The sequence below is a fragment of the Amborella trichopoda genome, chromosome 4 (genome assembly GCF_054954075.1).
Source record: "Amborella trichopoda isolate Santa Cruz 75 chromosome 4, AtrichopodaSantaCruz75HAP2 v2.0, whole genome shotgun sequence".
Lineage (NCBI taxonomy): Eukaryota > Viridiplantae > Streptophyta > Magnoliopsida > Amborellales > Amborellaceae > Amborella > Amborella trichopoda.
In genome coordinates, this window is record NC_142339.1 from 51,115,036 (window position 1) to 51,142,180 (window position 27,145).

General features: G+C 35.6%; 1 protein-coding gene across 4 annotated transcripts in view; it reads left to right on the forward strand.

Moving 5' to 3' along the window:
* The first annotated feature begins 9,151 nt into the window (after nucleotides 1-9,151).
* LOC18422269 (translation initiation factor eIF2B subunit epsilon) overlaps nucleotides 9,152-27,145 on the forward strand; it is a 76,792-nt gene continuing 58,798 nt past the window's right edge. For 2 of the 4 annotated variants that reach the window (XM_011622730.3, XM_011622734.3), the window contains exons 1-5: nucleotides 9,152-9,446; nucleotides 9,803-10,033; nucleotides 11,028-11,342; nucleotides 12,367-12,474; nucleotides 25,527-25,719. In XM_011622730.3, coding sequence (XP_011621032.1) covers nucleotides 9,309-9,446; nucleotides 9,803-10,033; nucleotides 11,028-11,342; nucleotides 12,367-12,474; nucleotides 25,527-25,719 — 985 coding nt within the window. In that variant the 5' untranslated portion in view covers nucleotides 9,152-9,308. The remainder of the gene's footprint in view (nucleotides 9,447-9,802; nucleotides 10,034-11,027; nucleotides 11,343-12,366; nucleotides 12,475-25,526; nucleotides 25,720-27,145) is intronic. The other 2 variants (XR_016054717.1, XR_016054718.1) reach the window with 1 other exon arrangement.

Below are 27,145 nucleotides of genomic sequence, written 5' to 3' on the forward strand. Positions count from 1 at the left end.
GATTTGAGAGCCCACTATTTCATTTTCTTCTGAACTTGTGGCACTTTTTGTTTTATTCTGAACATTGGCCTCATTCCCTCTGAGCGCGAGGTGTACCGAAATTTAAAGATTTTCCTAAACTAGGCATTGTTTGAATGGCCCAACAATTTCACCAAGGGAGTCCTTTAGGACTCTGTGAAGTAAGAAATTTCTTTTCAAGGATAGGGTGTTTTGGTAGCGTTTTGCTGATAAGTAGGGTTACTGGAGGTCACAAGTGAGTGATGGAGTGGCCAAGCCGCACCATTCTTTAGTCTTAAATGGTTGGGAGCTGCTCATTTACAAATCGTACGTCACAAATGGTATGTCCAAGTGTGGGCCTATGGGAAGGGCTAGCAATGGGCCAGGTAGCCCAGCCTTGTCGTGGAAAAACTAAGGCCAAGGCTGGGCAATCACGGCCCAAGGGCATGGCATGGGCTGGCCTTTTTTCTTTTTTTCTTTCTTTATGTCTGACTCAGCTCAGTCAGGCCTAGATGACGGCCTCTTTGACCCAGTGTGAGCCTGCCCAGGCTTGGGGTAGCCCTGTAGGGACCAAGGCGGGGGTAGGGCTGGGGCTACGGAAGCCCAGGCCTGCCAGACGTACCTATGGGTTCAAGAAGGCATCATGGATCAGGGCTGCTCTCTGCCTCTTTCACAACGATAACCTGCGTTGAATCAAGAAAACCTGATAGTCGTTCTTTTTCCGTAGGGTAATGTTGCTCAAACTAGCAAAATGGGAATAAGGGGGGAGTATGGGGAAAATAGAAAATAAAGGAAAAACAGAGATCATGGGAAATAATTGAGAACATATTATTTATTTTTGGGAAAAAAATGCATAATTGTTGTGATTTCGTAATACTTTGAAAATGATGGCTGTTATCTTCGTCATTGTTCATTGTTCATTTTTAAGGATCCTGGTAGGAAAAAGTTTATATAAAGTTGCAACCTTATACTATAGAAATAAGGTGTACCTAGAAAAAGTTTATATAAAGTTGCAACCTTATACTATAGAAATAAGGTGTACCTAAGTAGAAAAGCGTGTTATGATGTTGAGAAACCTTCGAATGGGTTGTCTTGATATTTAGATGTTTTGATATAAAGAAAAAAACAATTGTTTTTAGAAATAATGCATTTTGTAATAAGTTATATGGACCATCTATTTTTAGGATTTTATAGGTTTTATAAACATGTTAGATCTGAACTCATTTTTTAAATTTTAAATTTCATAATTGGGTCTGAACATGTATTTTTACGCCATCGTAAAGTTTCTAACACCAACATTGCCTCTTCCAATAAAATTTAGAAGTGTGCCTTACTTGTATAGTATAAGATGGATAGCTTATGTAAGCCCATCCTTGTTACATGACCATGACACTATAACCATGATACTAGGACTATGACCATCTTTTAAGGGAAAAAGTTTATATAGAGCCAAGGCTAACAATCAAATTGAAGCTTATCTCAAAAATTTCACTTGTTTTGATGGCCAAATATCTTCAAATTGATGATCTTGACATAGACATGAAAAAAAAATGGATTTCAAGTTTTGGAAATAGTGTATTTTGTAACATGTTTTTGGACTGTCTATTTTCAAGATTTTCAAGTTTTCATAAGTCTGATTGTTTTTTAAGCTTTAAACTTTATAAATAAATATGAAAATATATTTTAAGACTATTACAAAGATTTTCAGTATTGAAACAACATTTTTTACACTATTTGAAGGTGGGCTTTAATTTGATTGTTTAGAGTCTAGGCTCTATACAAACTGCACCCTCTTTTAATTGCCGTTCTAATGAACAAATATAGTTTGGTGGGGTTGCAGCCCCATAAGTAAAGACCTCACCAAAAGTTGTAGTTTTGGGATAAAAAAACCTTCAAATCAATTATCTTGGCCTTGTCTGTTATTTTGTCTATTATGGCTATCAAAAACGAAAAATTGACTCTAGCCCTAAAAATAGTGTATAATACGTCATTTAAACGCTGCATTTTGCCCTAAAAATAGGTGGATTTGTATGATTTATTGACCTCCAAAATTTATACTCGGTGTTAGAAATTAATTTTAGAGCTATCATGGAGATTTCATATGCCCTTATGCACGAGTATTCATTATGAGCTTTTACTTTGTTTTCATAAAGCCTAGCTTAGGCTTTACCGAAATTGCATACTTTTATAAATTTTTGCCATTTTTTTCCCTATCCTTAATGCACTTGTATACGGTTGGGCGCATTAGCGACATGGCGGCTGCGAATCAAGCCTAGTTAGTTTTATTTATTTATTTTTTTGGAAGTGGCATCGATTACAATATTGGACATGCTAGTTTTATAGTACTATTAAAATTGATTCAAAGTAAATGATGCATATATTGATATCTTAATCATCATGACCAGCAGTATAGCTTTATCCCAACTATTTAGGGTGAGTTGCATATATCATGTTCTATCATTATGCGCTATCAAAGGCCCCATAAGACCATAGTCCTCGTATCCTTTATCGTTGCTTCAATCTACATCTTTTTGGGTCTTCCCCTTGCCTTTTTAGAGTCTTCCACTTGAACCAAATTCTACCTCTTTATCGGTGATGTATTGGGTCTACGCTGCATATGACCAACTCACCTAAGTCTAATTTCCCTCATTTTGTCACCTATTGGAGCCAACCTTAAGTTCTCTCACATACATTCATTCCAAGTTCTATCATTTTTTGTCTTGCCACTCATTCATCTCAACATTCTCATGCTATACTCATTTTATGAGTATCTTGTTTCTTGACTGCTCAATATTCTATCCCATAAAGCAAAGATAGTCTCATAGTTGTCCTATAGAACTTCCCCTTCAATTTCATTGGTATGCAGCAATCACATAAAACTTCGGTTGCACATCTCTACTTCATCACCCAACTCTAATTCTATGTGCGACATCCTCATCAATCTATCTATTTGTTTGGATTATTGACCCAATATATTGAAAATACTCTCTTTTAAGTAGTCCTTGGCTATCGATTTTAACTACTTCCTCATTTCTATTCCTATTATTACTAAACTTGCATTCCATATGTACAGTCTTAGTCCTGCTAATTTTAAAATTTTTAGATTCTAGAACATCCCTCCATAATTCTAACTTTGCATTGATATCACTTCTAGTCTCATCGATCAAAAATATGTTATCCAATAAATAGCATACACTATGGTACCTCATCTTCATGTGACATGAATATGAAAATAAATATAAATAAACAAAGTGGTGCTAGTGAGGACATTGGTGTTCCACTAAGAGTTCAAATATCCAATGTCAGGATTGACCAAAGTGGGGTTGGTTTGGACGGGTGTTCAAGCTAGTCTCTAGAGCAGTCTAGGAGCTAGTTCGGATACACAATGTTTAAACCGACCCATTTTGGGTTAGTTCTGACATTGGTTGTTCTAATCATCCACTAGAATGTGGTGGGGGCATCTTTAGACAACCAATGTGCAGACTTGCCTTATTTTTGCAACATTGGTTGTGTGGGTTGCCAACATAAATGCTTTAGTGATCGATTCAAACATCCAATGTTTGGACTGACCTTTTATGCACCAAGGGGTCAATTCAGACATTGGGTATCCAAATCACCCACTGAAACATTCCAAGGCTCAAACACCATGTGTCCAAACTAACCCACTTTGTAGAAAGCCAAAAGATAACATGTAAGAATATACTATCCATTTACTCCCTTGCGTTAAATCCACCTATAATTAATTTTAGCCACCTAGAATTAATTTTAGAACCCCAAAATTTGTGAATGTAACATCTTCAACTTATGGATTAACTTCAATAAAAAGTTTCAATTGTGCCCTCTATGCACTGGAAAAAAACAACACCTCGAGATTGAATAGAGATTATTCAATTTTTAGATGGTGAGATTTGAGTGTTAGAAAGCTCAAATTTCTCTTTTTTTTTTTCTTCGAATAATCATCAAGTAATTCTTAAGTAAATCCTTAAATTTCATTTTGAAAAAATGGGCCAAAGTAGCTCTTCTGACCGAGGGAGTAGGAGTGAGTATACGTGCTCTTATAAAAAAAAATCTAAGTACACTTGGTCCAAACTATAATTAGCACGCCGAGGGATAATAAAATATTGGCAAACCAAAACATCGGCAGTCAATTTTATTTCAAAAATTTGTAGGAAAAAAATTAGGTCAAAAATACTGATCCCCAAACAATAAGGTAAGTCATCGATCGTGAATATTTCGGTTTTGGCTAAAAAAATGTAATGAAAAATTCAGATAAGTAAAGATGTCACAATATAAGATTATGCTTTGCAACTATTGTATAGATATATTAAAGCCATTAAACAATAATTTTATATCCTTATTGGTGTCATTAGTATAATATTTGACAATTTGTTGTTGTAACTTTCAATAAATCCAGCAACAATGCTTACTATATTGTCATGACACAAAACATGTCATAGATTTATTGAGAGCATCAAATGAAACAACAACAACAACACTAGACATAAGAACTAATTAGCAAATAACAAGAACCGTGATAGTAAGAAAAAAAAAAAAAACAACCTTTATATAGGATTACAGTTAATTAAAAGAAAATGCAAAGACCCAAACATATAAAATAGTGGTCCATCCATAATGCTATGTTGTATACACCAATTAAATAAAAATAAAAATAAAATATAAAATATAAAATTAATCAAACTTCCCTATGCATAAAAAAAGCAACAAAATGATTATCTCACACTGAATTCATAGCAGCATGAATCTCTCTCCTGCTCGTTATAAGGACATTGTGCGTTAAAAGAATAAAACAAAAATATTTTAAATTGGGTTACTCTTATTCGAATTCTACCAATTATTTGGAGATATACGCATGTTTTGATTACTTTTTTTTGGGAAAATATATTGTTTGTATTTTTCCGCACACTTTTTCTTAAGGGGACTCAATGGTGAAACTTTTGATGAATTTTTTTGTTAAATCGAGATTATTAATTGATTCCCACTGTTATTGTACTTATCTTTAAACCAAAATTTTATAATATTAAGTTAATGAAGAAATAAAGTTACAAGGAAGAAATTTTTTTTAGCAGTTTTTTAAAAATATATATAAAATATGGATTTATGAGAACATTGGGTATAGACGCCAATCTCAATCACGCATCCCTACCAAACATTGCTGAAACCTGTTCACCTCATTGCTAATTCTTTTATTACAATAGTTACAAACAATTTTATCAGTTTTAATAGGGTCTTTCTTGACCCCATTGCTGCAATGCATGATCTTATGGGACTTGCTGAACTACATAAACAAGATGTGTATTCCATAGGACTATATTGATCAAAGAGAGGGCCATTTTCGAGTTCCCCCCATAGGACTATCTTGGTCACCTTGTGATTCCATGTAATTTTGGATCCGGATGATTATTTTTTCAATTGGAAATGTATATAATGATGCAATTGATATAAAGAAGTCACAATCATTATTGATCGTTAAATTTAAAACGCGGTGGTTGAGAACTTGTCATTGTTTTGGCACAAAATCGAAAACAAAATTTCTCAAATGTTGGACACACTTTCATCTATAAGATTTCACATTTAATGGCTAAAAGTGATTGTGAGCTTCTTATACCAAAAATAAATAGACTCATAGTATACAAACCACTTTTCTTTGGGTGTGGTTTCTATAAGGTTGCAACCTTAAACAATCTAATTAAATCACACATCCAAAATTTATTATAACATTTTGTCATAAAAAATTATTAGGATTATCTTAAAAATATATTTTCTTATCTAATTATAAAATTTTAAACTAAAAAAATGATTAAAATTAAGTAGATCTAAAAACATATGAAAATCTTGAAAATAGACAGTCTAGATAACGTGTTACAAGATACAGTGCTTCTGAGACTCAAAATCTTTTTCTTTTTCATATTCATACATCTCGATGAGATGATCAATTAGAAGGTTTGTCAACATTAAAACAACTTTTTCCAATGGATTTTTAAGGTGTATCTGTAATTCTACAGTTGCAACCTTATATAAACTTTTTCCTTTATTTTTTAGTGTGGTTTGCAGCATTAAATAATTAAAGTAAGGTGTGCCACTAAATTTTTATCGTAAGATGTAAATTTGGTGTCAAATTTTTTTAAGATGTCGTGATAATCTATTTTCATTCTTAATTATAAAAACTTAAAACTTTGAAATTATTCAAATCAAGTAGATCTATAAACACCTAAAAATCTTGAAAATAGATGGTCTACATAATGTGTTGCAAGACGCACTATTTTTAAGACTCGAATTTTTTTTATTTCTACTCGATGTTGAAATGATCGATTAGAGATTTTTCTAATAGCAAAACAATCTTTTTCAGTAGATTTTCGAGGTACATCTTAATTCTACGTTATAAGGTTACAACCTAATATAAACTTTTTCCTTTTCAATTATCTTCCAACTCCACATACTTCTCCGTTTGAACTAAGTATTCCAACTTGAAAAACCGTAAGCACGTACCAGACCAAACGTTTCGACTTTGATTGAAACAATTGTGCGAGTCTGTGATTCATCGACATCTTTATTGACTCGCTGAGATGCTTTATTTTTACCGGTGTTCGTAAAATCGAATCGGAACGGTTGACCAGACATGCTGTTGGAGCGGTTTGAACCATAACCGAACTAACTAAGGCAGTTAACCGAACTAACTCCTCAAGTAGGATTGTTTTAAAAAAAAGGGGTTAAAAACACCAAAAAAAAACAGAAAAAAAAAACTTAGATTAAATGTATAATATCTTATTACATACATTTTATCTTACAAAAAAAAATCTGAAACAACTTTTTATAAATTAATATTTGAATACTATCGTCTTGTACATGATCCCAAGCCAGTCACATAAATCTTGTCATTTCCTAGATTAGGATATTCTTTGAAGATATTTTTGTCATGTAACATCTTCTGCCAATAATTAACATATTCATCCCAAACCTTAGATGAAAAACTTTCTAGTTTCTTTTGTAAAAAAATTGCTCACATTAGGAATGAAAGTTTATAACAAAGTAGCTTGATACTATTAAATCAAATAAAAACACCAACTAATTAAAACAAGAAATAGAAAGGACCTCTTCCATATAGTTAGATAAAGCATAATTCATATAATATTTTTTCAATTAAGTTAAATAAGGCATACTTCACAAAAAGTACATCTCTATGCAACAAAACAAAAAATCATTGTACAACACACTGATATGTTCTACTGTTCTTATATGTTTTTATAGGTATCTACCATATCCAGATCAGTGTGTTGTGCATTGATTTTATCAAAATATAAGAACAATAGAATAGATATTTTATCAAAAAATAAGTTTATTAAGCAAAATAGAAAAATACTTCCTATATTTATCATAAAACATAATTTTATTAAAAAACCATAATTTTATCAAAACAATACTTTCATTAAGCAAAATTGGAAAACAGTTCCCATATTCATCATAAATATTATTTTAATAAAAAATCATAGTTTTATCAAAAAAATAATTTTGTTAAGCAAAATAGAAAAACACTTCCCATATTATCAAAAAACATAATTTTTTATTAAAAAACATAATTTTGTTAGAAAGATAATTTTACTAAGCAATGTAGAAAAAACTTCCCATATTGATAAAAGAAACATAATTTTATTAAGTAAAATTAAATTTCTTTTTTAAAAAAATCAATTTATCAAAATGTGAGGGATGATTTGAAATTAAAATCACATTTATAAAACTCTCTCTCTCTCTCTCTCTCTCTCTGGAATTGGACCATATAGGGATCACCCAGTAACCGATTTTTTAAAAATCGGCTGATCTTTTAAAGACTCTTTCCATAACATTCCAAAAACCTTGAGAGAAAATGGAAAAAAAAAGAAAATGAAAAAGAGAAGAACCAAGCATATACAAGGCGATGGTGCAGTGTTTTATTGAACATAAAGCAACCAAAATTTTTGCATGAATTTTAAAAAATAAAATGTCCCATTTCCATCATTATAAATATAACTATATCATGCACTTAAAAAAACATAATTAAAAAAATTCGAGCAAAAGATTGAGCAACATTATCATGCACTTATCAAAAAGAATAATCAATTTCATCAAAAAAATAATTTTATCAAAAAGAATAATTGTATTAAGCAAAATAGAAAACCACTTACCATATTTATACAAAAAACATAATTTTATTAAAAAATCATAATTATTTTAAAAATATTTTTATTAAAAAAAATATAAAAACACTTCCCATATTCATAAAAAAACATAATTTTATTAAAAAAATTATTTTTTAGAAAAAACGATTTTTCAAAGACCCCTAAAATCAAACAACATTTCGAGCAAGAAACGACTCTCAATGTTTTGATAATCAAACAAATAAACATACATGTATTGTAAAGGCTTTCGATCATCTTTCAAACGCATCAAATCTCATAAAAAAATATTTTGTATTTTTAATTTAATTGAAAAAATTGCGGAAATTTCAGGTCTCTAAAAATTTCATGATATAGTGCAACAAAAAAATTCATATAAAAAAATTTAATCAATCATAAATAGACATAACTATTTTATTTGAGTGATTAAGCCTTGATGATCAAAATCCACAACTCACTTTGATAAAAACCGACCAATAAATTGATCAAAAATCTGTTTTTTTGGATCGAATATAGGTTCTTTTGAGCAGCAGCATTTCGGGCAGAATCAACCTATAATATTTGGTTTTTTGAAAAAAATGAAATATGAATATGATAAATACTTCGATTATCTATCAAACCCACCAAATTTCTTCCAAAACCATTAGGTATTGAGGAAATTAAAATCCGCCATTGCGATACAAAAAACTCTTGTTTCGATGTTTCAATCTAAATTTATTGTTTTATAGATTCTAGATAGTGATTTACAGCAATAAATCACGAAAAAAAATAAAAAAAACACAAAACGAATAAAAAAGTGAAAATTTGGACTCAAGAATGCCGGCTACAAATAATAGCCCCGATTTTAAAATAACGGATGTAACGGGTACATCACCGTTATATCGGAAAACACACGTTATATCGTCTAACCGGTCGATGAGCATAAAACAGACCGTTTTTTTTTTTTTCTTTTTTTTTTTTTTAAAAAAAAAAAAAACCCGTTCGACGTCTAATCGGCCGGTTTTTGCACACAATGGTTTTTACACGTTCTGCTTTGCAATGGGGGTCAGGCAGGAATATTTTAGAGAGAGAGAGAAAGATAAAGAGAGGAGGTAGAGAAAGAAAGGGAGCTTTCTGAGACAGGAAAGCCCTCGCGAGAGAGATATGGCTCAGAAGAAAGGTGGAGGATCGGCCAAGGTTGCAGATGTCGCTGACATACAGGCTAGAGACCCCTTGCAGGCCGTTCTCTTGGCCGATAGCTTCACTCAAAGGTTTCGACCCATTACTCTAGAGCGCCCTAAGGTTCTTACTCTTTTCCCCTTTCTCTCTCTTCTCTGTTTCTCTCTCTACTCAACTTAATTAGGGTTTTATGGGATACTCAAAACCTGAAACTGTCAAACATAGGCATTGTGAGTGATCTCTGCTTTATGCAATCAAAACTTCTGTTCGAGATGGTGCCAAAGTGTCATACCGCTTGATGCTTCAAGTATACGCTGGTTTCGGAATTAAACCTTAAGAATTATTCGCTATTCACTTTAGTTACAACATGATTCAATTTGTATTCAACTTGAACTTTGAAGATGGAGTTAGTCAGTTGAGAAGTCCTGTTATTAATGCTTTAAAGATGGTGGTGGTTTCTAATTTCAATTCTACTGCAGGTTCTTCTACCACTTGTTAATGTTCCTATGATCAAGTATACTTTGTTGTGGCTTGAATCTGTTGGGGTTGAAGAGGTCTTTGTTTTTTGTTGTGCTCATGCCAAGCAAGTGACGTCCTATTTGGAGAATAATGGTTCGTTTGGCAGTCCCAGTTTCAAAGTTACAGCAATCGAGTCGAATGACTCCATCAGTGCTGGTGATGCATTACGGACTATATTTGAGCGTGGTGTGGTATGGGATTTTGACTTTTGGTATCTTAGATTGCTTGTTTGTTATCCAGATTGCGATTGAAGCTGATAAAAATACAAATTCATTGTGAGCCATTCATTTCAAAAGCTTATCGTAAATTAGTTTGCTTGTTTGTTGTCGAGACTTGTGAATGTCATCAGCTCTTGCTTATTGTTGAGCATATTGCTTGTTCTGTAAGTGAAATCTTTGGGGGTCATTTTCAATTTTTCATTGTTTCTTGTTTTCCATTTTCGGGTACTGTAATGACTAGAATGAACATGAGAAATGTTGATTACAAATATTGAGTTGACCAGAAGCACAAATTAATATGTTAAAAAATAAAATAAGGAACAGAGACATGTGTCCTTTGTGACCTTTGTTCATAGATATACCAAACCAAAGCATTGTGATGCTTAACTCAATGCATTAAATTTATAAGAAAACTGTATGAATTGATGTCTTATCTTCTCCGTTGTGTTACCTTGTTTCCATTTTTTCCAATTAGCTGCCTAAATTTTTTTGTTTCTATAGCTTGAATCAAATCCAATGTATGATTTCTTTAAATGAATTTCAAAGGAATACAAGTAGCTCTGACATGAAGTTCAACATAAAAATGAATTCTTTAAATGAATTCCAAAGGAATACAAGTAGCTCTGACATGAAGTTCAACATAAAAATGATTTCTTTAAATGAATTCCAAAGGAATACAAGTAGCTCTGACAAGAAGTCCAAAATAAAAATGATTAAATTCATGAACATGGTTGCTATTTTTCGTTTTGAGTAAACATTTTGGTTACTTGGCCCACCTAAATGGCTAATGTTAGTGTATATTTCTTTCATATTTTCTTGTCTACTAAATAGCATTCCATGCCAGAAGGTGATTTATGACTTATTGATCTATGACTTATTTTTACTTCTGGTGGCAATGATGTTCATTTCTACTCGCTTTTGTAGCTATGTATCTCACCTAATGAACTTTCATATTGTTGTGCTGAAGATAAAGGGAGATTTTGTGCTCATAAGTGGTGATACTGTGAGTAACATGTCTTTAACACAAGCCCTTCAAGAACACAAGGAAAGAAGGAAAAAAGATCCACTTGCTGTAATGACAATGGTTATCAGACAGTCCAAACCTTCGCCGATAACAAATCAGACTCGACTTGGTAATGATGAACTAGTTTTAGTTATCGATCCTGAGAGCAGCCAGCTTCTCTATTACGAGGAGAAGGCACAACATTCAAGAGGGGTTGTTTCTATTGATAGGACATTCCTGGCTGATAGGCCTGCCATTTGTATTTATAATGATAAGCAGGTTTTTTTTCTGATCTGAAGTAATTTTGAATTACATTTTAATTTCTTTAGATGCATTGTGTTCAAACCACTAGTCTTGCTATTCGAATCAGCATTGTGTTCAAACCACTAGTCTTGCTATTCGTGATTCGATAATGGTCTCTTAATCTTTACTACACATGTCATGACAGATGCATGTCTTAGATTCTTTAAGGGGTGGCATTGAATGCTGATACCGGTTGTTGTGGTTGGGTAGCTATTTATGTGTTTGACACTAGTGCACATGCTTGTGTCCATGCAACATAGGTGGGTAGAAGGAAACATTTTTTTGTGGGTAGAATGGAATTGTTCTAAAGCATCTAGTGTAAGTGTTTTTGAGTATGAAATGGATTGAGTATCATAGCAATCGCTTTGCAATGCCTTCTGTTTTAGGAGCCAGCTCTTACACAATAAGGTGGCTGATCATCTTGGTGTGAATCCTTCAAATAATAATTTTGCTGTCAGGGCTTTTATGATTGACTTGTGATTGTCATGACCGATATGCTTCTTCATAAGCATTATGAAGCCCATCAGTTTTTTAATGGTTAGCTCTGCTGCATCAAATTTGATGACTTCATTGTGGTTTATAGAGGTTGACTGGTTTATTCTAAAAAACTCAAATTTAGCTTGAACTCATAAAGAATGCCAATGGTATGAAAAGGGCTTGGATCCAGATGGTAGAGGCTAGGTTTTCATAGCCCAACGTCTCAAGTTCCATTCATATCTAACCATGTCAAAAAAAAGAAAAGAAAAAAAAACGACAAAAGAATGTCAATGGTGCAAAATTGGTGGCTCACTAAAACCTTGTTTTTGGTTTTATATATATGTACACATACACACGCACGCACCCAGGTATGCAGATATATATATATATATATATATATATATATATATATATATATGTATTGATTTTGTTTTTACCTTTTAGTCTTAGATATCTTTGCTAAATCATTTTTCTACCTAAGCCATCCTTAGTAATGACCGATAGTCTTTATGTTTATATACAGGACTGCTTCATTGATATTTGTTCCCCAGAGGTTCTTTCTCTTTTCACAGACAATTTTGATTATCAACAACTTCGTCGTGATTTTGTCAAAGGGTTGCTTATGGATGAGGTAAGATTCATGCATACCTATCCATTTTTCATTTGCAAACCAACTTTTTTTTCTTTTTGTAACTCTGTACATAATATATTATCAGAAATCTCATCCTATTTGCTGTGGTCATACTTGCCATTTTGATGATTTGATTGGATTAAAACGTAGCATACAAGTTTGAAGAGCATAATCCGTAATGGTACCTCATTTCAACTTTTGTTTTTTTTAAAGTGATGACATTTGGAACACTGATTTTGGATGTGCCTGTTGGACACATGGTTTCCAAAGTGTGTTCTGGTCAAATAATGTGTGTCATCACTTAAATTAGAACTAGGTAGGGTAAGTCAACAACTTTGGGCCCTCAACTTCTCTTATGGGTGTACAATTTGAAACTCCTGGGTTCGAGCCTTCTAACTGGTTTTGCTGGTTTTTTTTCTATTCAGAATATTTGGACCCATATTATGCAAGCAATCTGCAATTTATATTTTCATGAGCAAAATTAAAGTGAACCCATCTTTCTACTGATGATTATATATAGCAGATATATTATTGTTATTTCATGCAAGAGGGTTCTGATGACATGTTGGGCAGATAAGAAACAAATTGAAATATACATCACTTGAAATGTTTAAGAAAAAAAAATGGGCAAGATGGATCGTCCACCCACTGATCTATGTTGGAATGCTAGATCGACGATCGGGATTGACAATCTGGCAAAAAAAACCAAAAAATAAAATGAAGTCTTATACCCCTTTGAGCTCTTGGTGGGGTTCGAACCCCCAACCAAGTGCTTAAAACGCATGCATGCTACACAAGTTGCCTTTATTAATTATGATAAAAAATATTTATGATTTATACTAACTATTTATCCAAAAAAAAAAACCAACTATGGTACATATTATATACTTATTAAACTGCCTGATTTAGACAAGGAAGTGGTGCGGTGCCCACCAATTCCCGATCCATATCACATTTTTTTGGCATTTGTTAGTTGTGAGGAATTGTTTTAATTATAGTCCACTATTCCTAATGCAGAATAAGCTGCACTTATGTGAAGTCTTGTGAAATAGTTAAATAACAATTTCTTGTGAAGCATTTATGGGGTGTTCTCGTAGCAGCAACATCATCACCATCGTAGATTCAGGATTCATGGAAAGTTTTGTTAAAGTTTTATGTTGGCCGCCTACCTAACACAATCCACCTTCTTTACCCGGGCTTGGGACATGTTAAGGGAAAGTTTAAAGTCCTCACCCTTCTTAGACTCAAGGTGTTCTAGCCGCATCACATTGAATTTGGGCCTAATTCAATATTATCATATTGAATTTAATTTATCATTTTTTCGAATGTTAATTATTCCCATTCATTTCGAACCAATCGATGTACAAGTAAATTTCCTATCTATAAAAATGAGTCTATTTATATGAGACTATTATTGTACCACCACACATTTGACAAATACTATTGAACATGAAGTTCTATAAAATGTACCGAGTACTCACAAAATAATGTTTGCTATCATAGAAGGTGTTGAGATCCCGCTTGCCAAAGCATTGACTTCTCTCTTGTAATGCTTTATGAATGTCGCTAGTTGGCTCAACCTATCTCAACTCTCATTAAAGAAGTTGGATAGTCATGAAAGGTAAGATTTCCCTTTTTGAGCTAGGTTATGACATTGCTTGAGTCGTCTTCTATGAATATTTAGGACCAATTTGGGTTGAGATTCTTTAAACCGAAGAGCAGGGCACGTGCCTCTGCTTCATGGGAGTCGTATGTGTGTAATGAGGCATAATATGTCAGGGGGGTTCTTTTGCGGTTGTCTCTTATAATAGCCCCTTCACCCGTCAGCTTAGGATTCTCCATTGAATTCCAATCAAAATTTAACTTCATAGTCCTTTTTAGTGGCGTTGTCCACTTTTCAACCTTCTTCTTCCTTTTAGTGTTTTTATTGACAATGCCTTCCATCGATTTTCGAATCTGTAGTTGGAAAACCCCAAAATTCTTCCCGTACTTGAGCCTATTATGTTACATGACCTTGATATTGTCTTTTTTTGATTGAGTCTCGTGTCTTTTATCTCTGATACAACTTCTGTTTCTTTCACGCCATATGACCCTTAATACACCCACCATGTTTCCATGGTAGTAGTCCCAATTTTGGCAATGTTGGATTGAATCACTGTGCGGATAATGGTTTGATTGGAGGAGGCATACAAAATCAAGCCGACCTAAAACCATGCCCCATATGTCTTGTGCCATTGTACATTGTAAAAGAAGTGGTCATTGTTTCTTCATTCTATTTGCACATTAAAAAGTGTTAGAGGATGGACATGCCTCTAATAGTCAAGCACACAAAGGCCTGTGTTTTTAGGGGGGATGGGATGGTCCTGCATCTTCCTAGTAGCATGAATGGCATTGTTGGTTATGGCATGGTACATTGAATTCATTGAAAGGTCTCCTTGACTCTCAAATGTCCACAATCCAGATTAGACTTTCCTACTTGACCTGAAAAATACTTCTTGTAACTCTACCATCATCATCATTGTCCGATCCTCATACCAATTGTCTGGGCTCTGCTACATGAATCCTGTTTCGCTATTCCACTTTATCAAGGGCCATACGCTCAATCTGACCAAAAGTCACCATCTTCTCACTACTATTGTCCATGCCCTTTTGGGCCTTCATATTACCCTTTTAAGCCCTTGTTCTAGATATATTGTTTCTTGACTGCCCAACATCCGTCCATAAAGCATGACTTGTCTTACAACCATCCTATATTACTTCCCCTTTAGTTTTATTGGTATGTGACGATCAGATAAGACTCCATAAGCACATCTCCACTTCATCCATCCAACGATAGTTCTATGCACACCTTCTTCAATCTCTCTATTGTCATAGATTATCGACTCAAGATATCAAAAATAATATCTTTTTGGTACTTCTTGGCTATTAATCTTAACAAATTCCTCGTTTCTACTTCTGTTATTCCTAAACTTGCATTCCATATATTTTATCTTAGTCCGGCTAATTTTAAAAGCCTTTAGATTCTAGAGCATTCCTCCAAAATCCTAACTTTGTGTTGCACCATATCTAGTCGCATTAATCAAAGCTATGTCATCTGCGAGTAACGTACATCACGGTGCTCCATCCTGTAGATGCCTAGTTAGTTTGTCCATAACCAAAGTAAAGAGATATGGCACAATATCCATGATGTAGGCCTATTATCACTGAAAACTCACTTCTCTTTTGATGGAGATCTAAGCACATCAAGTAGCCATGAGTATCTTCTTTTGGAGCGACAGATTCCACCTAATATTTGCTCATATTTGGAGGATGAAAACCCTAGGAGGGCTTCAAAGAAGAACAAGAAGAGCAAGAAATAGTTTGGGTGTTTTTTTTAGTTTTTTGAGGCTATTTTAGATTTTTTTTTAATTTATTTTATTGATGGACCAGTTGGGGACTTTTTAGATATTTTAATTAAAATTAAGGAGTTTAGTTTCAAGTTATATTTAAGTTAGGACATTTTGGTCAAAAGTTAATTGAATGGACAAATATTGTAGCAATAATTTCCAATATAAATAAGGGCATGGATGGGCTTGAGAGTCATTCATGTATTCCACTTTAAGAAAACAAAGACTTTGTCTTGTAAAAGAAGCCTAAGGCTTGAGCCCTAGGTGGGAGAAAGCCTTAGGGTTTTTCCAAAAATCCTTGTGTCAAGGTGCTTATTGCTGATTTTTTATGTTTCTTCAAGTTTTCCTACATCATCTTTCCACTAGTATCGTCACACTAGTTAGCGCTCTCGCATACACATCCCTCACTGTGTCAATATATCTCCTAGATACTCCATTCTTTTCCAACACTCACTAAGTTATGTAATTCTCCTATAGTTCGTACAATTATGTAATTCTCACTTGTTCTTGTAAATAGGTATCGCAATACTTTTTTTTCTATTTGCCCAACATTTGTTTTGTTCTCAAAATTTTGTTGAGCAACTTGGTCAGCCTGGATATACCAATCTCTTCCATGCATTTCCAAACCTCTATTGGAATACTATATAGTCTTAAAGCCTTGCATATCTCATATTTCTCAAAGCTTCTTTTAGTTGAGATATCCTAATCGGCTAATCCACGAATTTATCTATGACATTCAATGTCATTTATGTCGAAGGTTCCTCCTAACTGATGCATCCCTAAACCTAGAAGAAGAAATATGGAAGTTAAAAAAAAAAAAAAACCCTAGAACAAAAATGAATTACTACCCAAAGTAATCTCAAGATAATTTCTCTGGAAGGACCTTGGGAAAATCTTGATAATTTCTCTCTAGAGAAATCGTCCTCATAAATGCAAACCTACCAAATCAATGGCTAGGATTTTTCCTATGGAATTGATGGCCAAGATTTAGCAATCGTTGGCTGCCCAATTTAGCGTGTAAATACTCCCCAAAGGGGATCATTCCAACAGATCAGAATTGATCCTCAAGTCTTAAGTGAGAGCGAGAGTCAGAGATTCCTCTCTAAGTGGTGAGTGATTCCCACTTGAGGTTGAGAGATACCTTCTCGTTTTCCCCTTTCTTTCCTATGAAATACAATTGTGGTATGCTTTGTATTAAAATAAAAGAGTACAATTATTATTTATTCAAAAAAAAGAGTACAATTAGTCCCTGGTGTCCTATCCCTTATTCCTTTGGCTTTAGAATACATCGCTAATGCTGTGCTCTATTACATCGCTAGCACTGTGCTCTCATATCGGTCATCATTTAACAATTTTTGAAAATAACTTCTCTACCTTTCATTGACCTCGTCGTCCTTCAACAAGACTCTCGAATCCTCACTCTTAATGTATTTAACATGATCTAGATCCTTGCACTTCCTCTTTTTCATTTTTGCTAGTTTGGAGACATTTTTTTCACCTTCTCTTGTCCCAAATTTATTTGTGTATAAGCTTTAGCCTTACTATTTTCTTAGTGTTCTTGGGATTTGTATATTCTTCTAAGTTTTGATCATTTCTATTCTATTGTCAAGCGCTAAGTTTTGATCATTTCTATTCTATTGTCAAGCTTTGTAACATGATTGTTTTTCTCTAAATGTGTTTTCCCTCTAGATTCTCCTAAGTACCATCGACCATCTCATTCCATGCAACATTAACTCCGTCCTCAAATTCTATTTTCCTTCTTTTATCAATTTAGTTCTAAATAATTATATTTTCTGCATTGTTTAAAAAACATGATTCGTCTAGCACCTAGGCACCCAAACAAAGGGCCATAGGCCACATGCCTAGACCTGGGCAGCCTTCTCTGGGCGCCAATACTTGGGTGTCTGCACAGGCAGCCCAGGCCAGCGCCTAGGTGGTTGCCAAGGCCTGGGCCTAGGCAGCTGCCCAAGGCCTGGGCCTTTTTTGTGTAATAAAAGAGGCTCCTAAGGGCTACAAATTACACTTAAAAGAGTATAAGGGGTATTCTAAACCCCTAAAATGGAAAAACAATTCAAATCTAAACCCTAAGTACCCCAAATTGATTGGTTTTGCAAATTCCTTTGAATCAAAAAAAGAATTTTGGGTGGTTTGAAGAAATATCGAAAAGCTTATTCTTCTGTTATCATAATTTTTTCTTGGGTGCTAGTGAAGGTATTAGAAGATCTAGCTTGAAGGACATCAAAAACATTGAAGAACATAGATCGGGCAAAAATGTTAGTTCACAATCTATGTTTGAGATTCCTTTTTCAGATTTGAGATGTCTTCCTTAAGGTCTGATAGGAGTGGGGATTTGGGATGGAAGTAGTGTGTTAACCCGGATAAAAATGATACAAACAACATAGTGAGTAATTTTTTATGGACATGTTTCAAATGCTGCATCTTGTTGATTTTAAAGGAGATGTTGTCCCATGTAAAAAAGTTATGGAACTTGTAAAGAAAGATATTATTAACTACATAAAAGCTGAAAAAAGTAAAAAATTAACAAAGGAAAAGGATATAGCATAATTGAGGGTGTGATTTCATATTTTTGATGATGATGATACTGATGTGGATGATGAAGGGGAAGAGGAGGTGGGCCATTTGGTAGTCTCTTAGAGTTGTAATAAGGGTTTTGGGCTTAAGAGTCGTCGTATGATAGGGCCCATTGATGCTCTTTTATACCTAACCCTGAGATTGCAGTTGAGAAAGGAAAAGGCAGGGGGAAGAAGCAATTGAAGCTAGAAACTAGATATAAGAAGGAAGATAGAGGTTTGGTAATTTAGTATATTGCTCGGTGGTTTTTTCATGATGACATTTCTTAGACTATTGTTCGCTTAAGTAGCTTCCATACATTGTTGGAAGCCCAATTTGGGCCAGGTTGAAAGGCCCAACCCCTTATGAGCTTTCGAAGCCACTATTGAAGAAAGAGGTAGAACACACTAAGGAGTACCTCGAGTCCCATAAGGATGGCTGGGCTCATTTGGGTTCCCATAATGATTGATTCATGGAGTGATAGGAGGAGTATTATGAACCTGCTGTTGAATTATCCCTTGGGTACAACATTTTTGGGTTCCATTGATGCTTTTGAAGAAGTTCATGATGCACATTATATGTTCTCTTTTAGATAAGGGCATTGAGGAGGTCGGGGAGGAGCATATAATTCAAGTAGTCACAGATAGTTCTACTCCTAATTTAGCTGCAACTCATTTGCTTCACCAGATGAGGCCTCACATGTTTTGGACACATTGCGCTGCACATTACATAGAACTTATACTTAAGGCTATTGGCCACTTGTCTGGTATTAAAGGGACACTTTTTAAGGCTAAGGAGGTCACAATCTTGCAGAGTTTCAAAAAGCGGACTGCCCAGCGCCTGGGCGCCCGCCTAGGTGGATATCCCTGGGTGCCTGCTTGAACCCACCTAGGCAGCCGCCCAGGGCTTGCGCCCCACCTAGGGGCAGAACTGTAGCTCTTTGAGGGTATTTTTAGGTTATTTTTTTTAATATTAAAGGGGTAAAATTGTGGGTTTTAGGTTCATTTGAAACCTGAAACCCATTAGAGGCTATTTTAGAGAGAGAGAACCAAAAAAAAAAAAATTTCTACTCGGCCGCCCAGGTTCTGGGCGCCTGCCTTGGCGCTGGGCGGCCTGGACCCCCCCCGACCGCCTACTGCCTAGCGCTTTTTGAAACACTACAGTCTTCATATTCAACCGCACCATTATCCTTAACATGATGCACAAGTTCACAAAAAGGAGCTAGTGAGGCGGCATTGGAGTTCATTTGAGATGGTATTTTTAGCTCTTTTCTTGTTTACAAGTTCATTTTTTTATTATGGAAGATATGGATACAGAGTACATTTGGTGCCAAATTAGATGGCTCAAGTAGTAGTAGCGCTCATGCCTTTTTCCTTATAGGTGCATAAGAAGAGAAGAAATGTGCTTGAGCGAAGGAAGCTCAATGATTTGGTATTTGTTAGAGAGAATAAGAGGTTTAGGGAAAATTCCAATCAGCAAAAGAGGGATCCCATCGCTTTGAAGGATAAGGAGAATGCTACCGAGTGGTTGGATGAAGATCGTGGTACTGAAGAGGCCTTCCCTGGGAGGGGTTGACTTGGGATATGGTTGAGGAGGCATCAGGTTTAGCTTCTGATCCTAGGAGGACACTCGAGCAACACCTGCTGCTGGTATTTCCCAAAGGGTGAGGGAAATAGAGGAGACGGAGGTAGATTCAAAAGAAACTGAGGAAGATGAGCAATATGTTGAAGAGGGTGATGATTCTGATGATGATGACCTTGATTCAGATGGAGATGCAAGTGATTGTGAAGATTCTAACAAATGACAATTGAAGAAACGGAGATCTCCTCTCACTTCTTTGATATTTCGTTTTGTCCTTTATGGCTCTTGTATTAGCCATTTGGACTATTGGTTTTATACTTTTATTGGAGACTTGGAGTTCATGTGACAATGTATTTTTGTGTTTGGAACTGTGTATCATCATCGTGTATCACTATGGAGTATGAATTGGAGAGTTGGAGACTAAGACACATGGAGCTGGTTATGTTTTTCATAAAAATTTCAATGATTTAAAGTTTTGAACATGTTTCAACATTCATGCATTTATATTTTCATGGAAAAGTTAGTTGGAAACTTGGATTATACATACGTGCAAAAATATGCAAAATTGACAAAAGTATCATGTATATGTACCTTTGGACAGCGCCTATATGCATATCAGCCATATCTCTAAAAATTTTTTACTTCAAGGCGCCTGAGGTTTTGGGCACTGGCCTAGGGGCTGCCTAGGTTTTTTGAAATATTGATGTTCTCCCTTTTCATTTCCGCCACCTAGTTCTTGAACGCCTATTAATTTCACTCCTCTTGCATCTTTTTATGCAAACATCCATAGCAGACTCTCTCTTGGGATAACCTTACGGCTTTCATATGATGGTCAATCTGCTTCCTTAACAAGAAAGAAGTCCATTTAGCTTTTATATGTTGCGTAAAACTTTTGTCACATCCAGTCTATTTAGCTTTTATATGTTGTGTAAAACTTTTGTCACATCGATTTCATATAGCTCTGCCATCAGGTTCCTTAATACTTCAATCTCTTCACCTTTCAAGTCCTCTAGAAACATGGAGTTCAAATAGTGCTCTACCTAGGTGTTTTCTTTACTTCTGTCGCTGTTAGTTCTGGTTTTGCTGCCACAGCATATTTGTCTGGATAGCACTCTTTAATAAGTCATGCCAGAATCTGTTGTTCCATTTCCAACCGACATCCTTACACCTATGAAATTTGACTTTAAATAGTGCTGTACCTAGGTGTTTCCTTTATTTCTGCCACTGTTAGTTCTGGTTTTGCTGCCACAGCATATTTGTCTGAATAGCAATCTTTAATAAGTCATGCCAGAATCTGTTGTTCTATTTCCAACCAGCATCCTTACACTTATGAAGTTCGACTTTCGATTGTTTTTTCATTCAAAGGTGGTCTTTCTTCTGCATTGTGAATGTTTTGTCAGCAAAACCTGTTTGTGTTGCTGATTTTTCATTTGGTTAATATGCTCTATCCCATTTGACTAAATGAAAGTGTTGTTTCCCTGTTGTCCCTTCCCAAACCCAACCCCCCACCCGTTTTTTTCCAGTTACTGACACATGTAATAACTCAAGGTATTCAATGCAAGCATTCTATCCACTCAACCCTCTTTGCAATTGAGACATAGCTTATTCTTCCCCATATTCACCCATATTCTTGATGCTGCCTCAAAGGTAAAGATATTCATTTTTGCTACCATTGCAGTATAGGATATGAGGGTATTGTCCGCATATTATAAGTGGAAGATGGTCAGACACTCACACTTTTTAGTCTCAGCTTGGATCCTGTTCAACATTCCTACAAACTCTATTCAACATGCAACTGGAAACCCTGACTAGGATTGAGAACATAAAAGGGTATAAGGGGTCCCCTCGCCTTGAGCCTCTAGAAGCCGGGAGGTCCCCTTTAGGTGCCACATTGATGAGGAGTTAAAAAAATGGAAAATGAGAGACAGCTTCCTATCCAATTCCTTTATGCATCTCCAAATGCCATCAAAGAATTCCCAATCAACTTTCAGGTTTAAATTGCAAATGACTCTCACGGGACTCTCATTCATGAGCAACCATGGCACCATCCAAGATCCATCTGTCCTTTACAAAGGCTGCTTGAGATAAGGATATCACTTCTGGGAGCACCTTTCCTAGTCTAGGTGCTAAGACATTTGCGTGAAACTTATATACAATGCCAAGTAAACTGATTTCTTGTAAGCCCTTATATCCTCCACGCCAGCCTTCTTTGGTACCAGTGCTATAAACGAAGCACTCATTGCTTTGTTGATCCTTTTTGCTAAAACTCTCTTAATACGTCAGAATGCATCTTTCATCAATTCCTCAAATTGTAGTAAGAATGCTATTGGGAATCCGTCTGGACCTGGGGCATTGTCCACAAACTAAATACTGCCGTTCTTGGCTCTTTATCATCGAAAGTTTCTGCAGCTTTTTCGGTTCTCATCGCGCAACTTAAGGAGAGGTAGTTCGTCTATGGATATATGCTGCCTATCCTTTGCAATAAAGGAATTCAGAAAATACGGTATCATGATCTCTTTAGTTCCTTTGCACTTTCAAAGCTCTTTCCTGAGATCACGACACCTCATTTAGAGTTCTGTTCTGCTGTTTGCTTGGGCACAAAAAACTCTATGGTCTTTTTCCTTTAACCATTTCACCTGTGATCTTTGATGCCAATATTTCTCTACCGGTTATGTTAACAATTTTCAAAAAAATATTTCTCTACTGGTCTCAGACAGGCATCTGGATAAGGCTTGGCTTCTATCTCTACTTTCATTCCTGAGGAGATAATTCCCTTGTGTCTTCTACCCAATCTTCTACCCAATCTAAGTTCTCCATACTTTTCAAGTAGGGCTGAAATTTTCCTGGATATTACCGGAACACTCCCTATTTCACTCAAGCTAGTTGCAAAATTTGTTGCAGGCTTCATGTTCTGCCCATCCCTCAACCTTCATGGCCGACAACCATTGCGTGGTCGTATGAGGCAGGCTCGTGTCCTGTAACGACGGCAACTTGAACCAAAAGGGCTGCAGTGCCCCTCTTACCATGTTTGTGTATAGTTAGGATAGCCAAGTGATCGGATACTGGCTTTTGGCAAGCCTGGAGGTCACTTTTGAAAATTTTGCTTGCCAGTCCATTGGGACTGTGAAATAGTTGAATTTTCTTTTGTATGAGGTTCATTTCAGTGTGGTCAGACCATGTAAAATAGCCAGTGCAATGTTATTTCAAGTGACTCATACTCATTGATGAAAATTTCAAAACCTTCCATGCTAAGTAATCGGATACTGGCTTTGGCAAGACTCTGGAGGTCACTTTGGCAAGACGCTCGAGTGCTTGCTCTGGTGGAGTAGCCAGTGCAGTGAGGACCACAAAACGATGTCCTGAAAATCCCCCAAAAGCCACAAGTTCTGGTGCTACCCGAGGGTAGAGCTGGCGAAGTCAACAGACCCCTGGCTTGGGGAAACCACAAGGAGGATCCAGGCAGTCTAGTAGGATTGTGACAAATGATATCCTTCCAATTGGTGAAGAATTCAGATCTTGAGTGCTTGAGGTGCATATTATTGGACACCTTGATGAGGCTGCAGAGCTTATCCAAGATGTATGGGATAGACCTGTGATAGCCTTGAAAGATCCTAGAGTTTCTCTCCTTCCAAATTATCTAGAGGGTAGCCAAGGCCGTAGCTCTCCATAGGAAGAGACCACCCTTGGTTGAAAGGGGGGGGGGGGAAGGATAAGTGTAACCCATTGCCAGTTGCTTGGGTTTCTTCTTCCACATTGACAGATAGGGGGAATTTCATGATATCTAGCATCAGGTTGATCTGTTTTCAGATTGGTTTATTATTCTGCAACACAATTTAGCACCTCACGAATCAAGGCTTTGTCCAGAGGTACTCTTCCAATCTAGCTTGAGAAATCTACCACAAGCTTCAGCCATTCACAGAGCAGTTCAAAGATTTTTTGAGGAATCAGAGCACTTCATACTTCATTACTTCCTTGCATTTAAGGCACCCCTCTGATATAAGCTATATGTTTTGTGGCAGACAGCAAGATTTGCGGTCCTTTGGGTTTGACCTTGACAGGGTAAGGAAGGAGCTACCAAATCTCCAACATTCTCACTTCAGGGTTTGTGAAGCTTCCTCCTTTGAGTGTAGTATGGATAGAGCGATAGAGTATCCTCGTTCTGTTTCTTTTGCAAATCACTGGTGTTGAGGTCTTCTAGGCCCTTGTTGCCTCCCCTCACCTAGAGGTATTGGTGATGGGTGTGCAAAATCTTCCCAAAATGTAGTCTCTGGCAGTTTCTTCCTTTCTTCTAGTTCACTACCAACCCTGATTGTAATCGGATCCCCTCTTACGTCTATGGAGCATTTTTCTGTCTTTTCTTCTGTGCAACCAGGATTAGGGCTTTCTGTGTGAACAGTTCTGTTGCACCCGCAGCCTTGGCCAGTTGCGTAAGTAGGCCTTCCTTCCGCTATCACATGGTGTTCAACTCTGTGATGGAATGGAGAATGTCCCATTTGGACGTGAATACAGGGGCCTACTTGGGTGTCTTGTCCATCGCTTCATCTCCTGAGTGATGGGTTGGGTTTGATTTTTGCTCTTTAGAAACACCATAGGAAGTATACGATCAGTTTTGTTGGATGCATTTGTTGGATGCATTTTATGTATTCTACAAGGAACTAAATATATTTAGCTATGTACAAGATATGATGCTTGTATCTTTATCTGCATCCTGGACTTCAAGACATGCTGATTTTTATCACCGTTCTCCCATTCTCCCATGCCCTTGGCCTATCTATGTCCGTTTTTGGTTATCTTAGGTACACCTTACTTGTTTTCTTTTATTGAAATGTATCTAATATTCTAGAACCAATGTAATACTACTACTGACACAATATTGTGTCCCTCATGGATATGCACTTCAGAATACATTTGAAAAATAGATTGTACAATCTACAATAAAACTTGTAATATAAACGTTATGAATATATGATGCAACGAAGAAAAGGAAAGACATTAATATTAAATCGGAAACAAAAAGGGTAAGAGAAGATCCCCTCTTGCAGAGGAACCAACCAAATGAAAGTCTCTTGACAAAACTAAAATTAAAGCTGCTTTTTCTGTCCTTCAGAAAAGCTCTGTAACAGTGACTTCTAGGAGAAAACCATAATAGCTAACTTTATACCCCATGTAACCTAATCCTTATTAACTTTGCCTTCGAATTAACACTTCTTAAAGATATAAGCAAAAATAAAATGAGATTTTCTATTCCCCAAATTCTCTACGAAATAAATGACCTGAATACCACTAATTTCAACCTCCTGAAAAGAAAACACATCCTTATATCCATTTGCAGTTGGTGTCTGTTGAGTATTTCTTCTCGAGCTGAACTCATTAGATTAAAAGCTTTTTTAGTGTGTAGCGCATCCTATTGAAACTGGAGCAATGTTGTTTAATTTTCTCAATTTTAATATTAGCATGAAGAACTTGCTGAGATTTTATGAGGATTGGCATTTACCTCCTCATTTTCTTGTCCAGATTTTGGGTTACAAAATCTTCACACATGAAATTCATTCTAGTTATGCTGCAAGAGTAGATAATTTCAGGAGCTATGACACAATCGGTAAGGATATACTTCAAAGGTGGACTTATCCTTTGTTGCCTGATGTTCTTTCAAATGGAAATGGACTCCAAGTTAAAGTAAATAGACAAGGAGTGTACAAAGCATCAGGTAAAGGGAGGACATTTTTTTCATCAAGTGAAATTCTAGTAGTGTGTTTTAAAGCATTTCTGCTAGCTGATAAGATAGATAACTATAGCTATTCTGATTTAGAAAAACTTATTTGCCCAAAATTTGTTTAGCATGCCTGGATCGATGTTGGAAAGTTTGTTCTCTTTTCTTTTTTTTGTGATGTTAAGCCATGTTAGTGGAGCAATCAAAATTAAAATTGCTTGGTTTTAGTTTGTTTTATTAGCATGCCTAAAGAACACAATAAAAAATCAGTATTTCTGTCTAGATATTCAGGTTTCCACTTTGCAAATTTTTATGACATTTAGGTGCATGTTGCTTTTTATAATATGGATTTATGATCTTTTCAATTTGATCTATTAAGAGAGTTCATAAACTTGCCAATAAGAAGGACTTTTGGGTAACTTTTTAATGATATGTACAAATGCATTTACTCCTTTTAATAACAGTCTTTGTAGATTCTGGACAGTTATTTCCCTGGAAGATTGATACAATGATGTTAGTTCAAGAAGTGAGACAGAAAATGCACCATGCATAAGAAATACTTGGTAGTGGTCCTTTCCTGTGCTTTATGAAAGGGCTAGTATCCTGTGAGAAGCTACTTTTATTATTAAAAAAGTTTATATAGAACCGGGACTCTAAACAATCAAATTAGAGCCCACCATAAAAATTTCACTACAAGAGGTTGTTTTGATACCCAAATATCCTCAAATTGATCATCTCGACATCAAGATGTATGGACATGAGAAAAAAATGGATATCAAGTTTGGAAATAGTGCTTCGTGTAACACATTTTTGGACCGTCAATTTTCAAGATTTTTAAGTTTTCATAGATCTGCTCGATATACACTATTTTTGAAGCTTTAAACTTTATAATTAAAGATGAAAATCTATTTGAAGGCTATCACAAAGGTTTTCAATATTGAAATCACATTTCGTGACACGGTTTGAAGGTGCGCTTTGCTTTGATTGTTTACAGCTTCGGTTCTATACAAACCGCACCCTAATTTTTTTTTAATTTCAGATATTTATAAATATATAAAACCTTGAGAGATGAATGACGAAAGACATGAGATGGAGAGAGGTGAGGGAGAAAAATTGTGGCAAGACCAGCGAGACAGATGGCCACCTTCCCATTTGAGCATAACGAGACAACCCACCCAATCATGTTCCCTCCCAGATTTACCAAGCCACACTTTTATAAGCCCGGTTTTTCGTTTTTCGAGAGGCCCACGCTCAGGGTCCTCTCTGTGTTTTGTATCTTCTGTAATTCTTCTTGTATACTATAAATGTCAACACTAATCAAAAAAAAAAAAAGAAGGAAAATGTTCTTTCCCCAAGCCTGTGGAACCTTTATTATTACTACTCACATCTTCTCTCTCTAAAAACCAGATCATCCACCATAAAT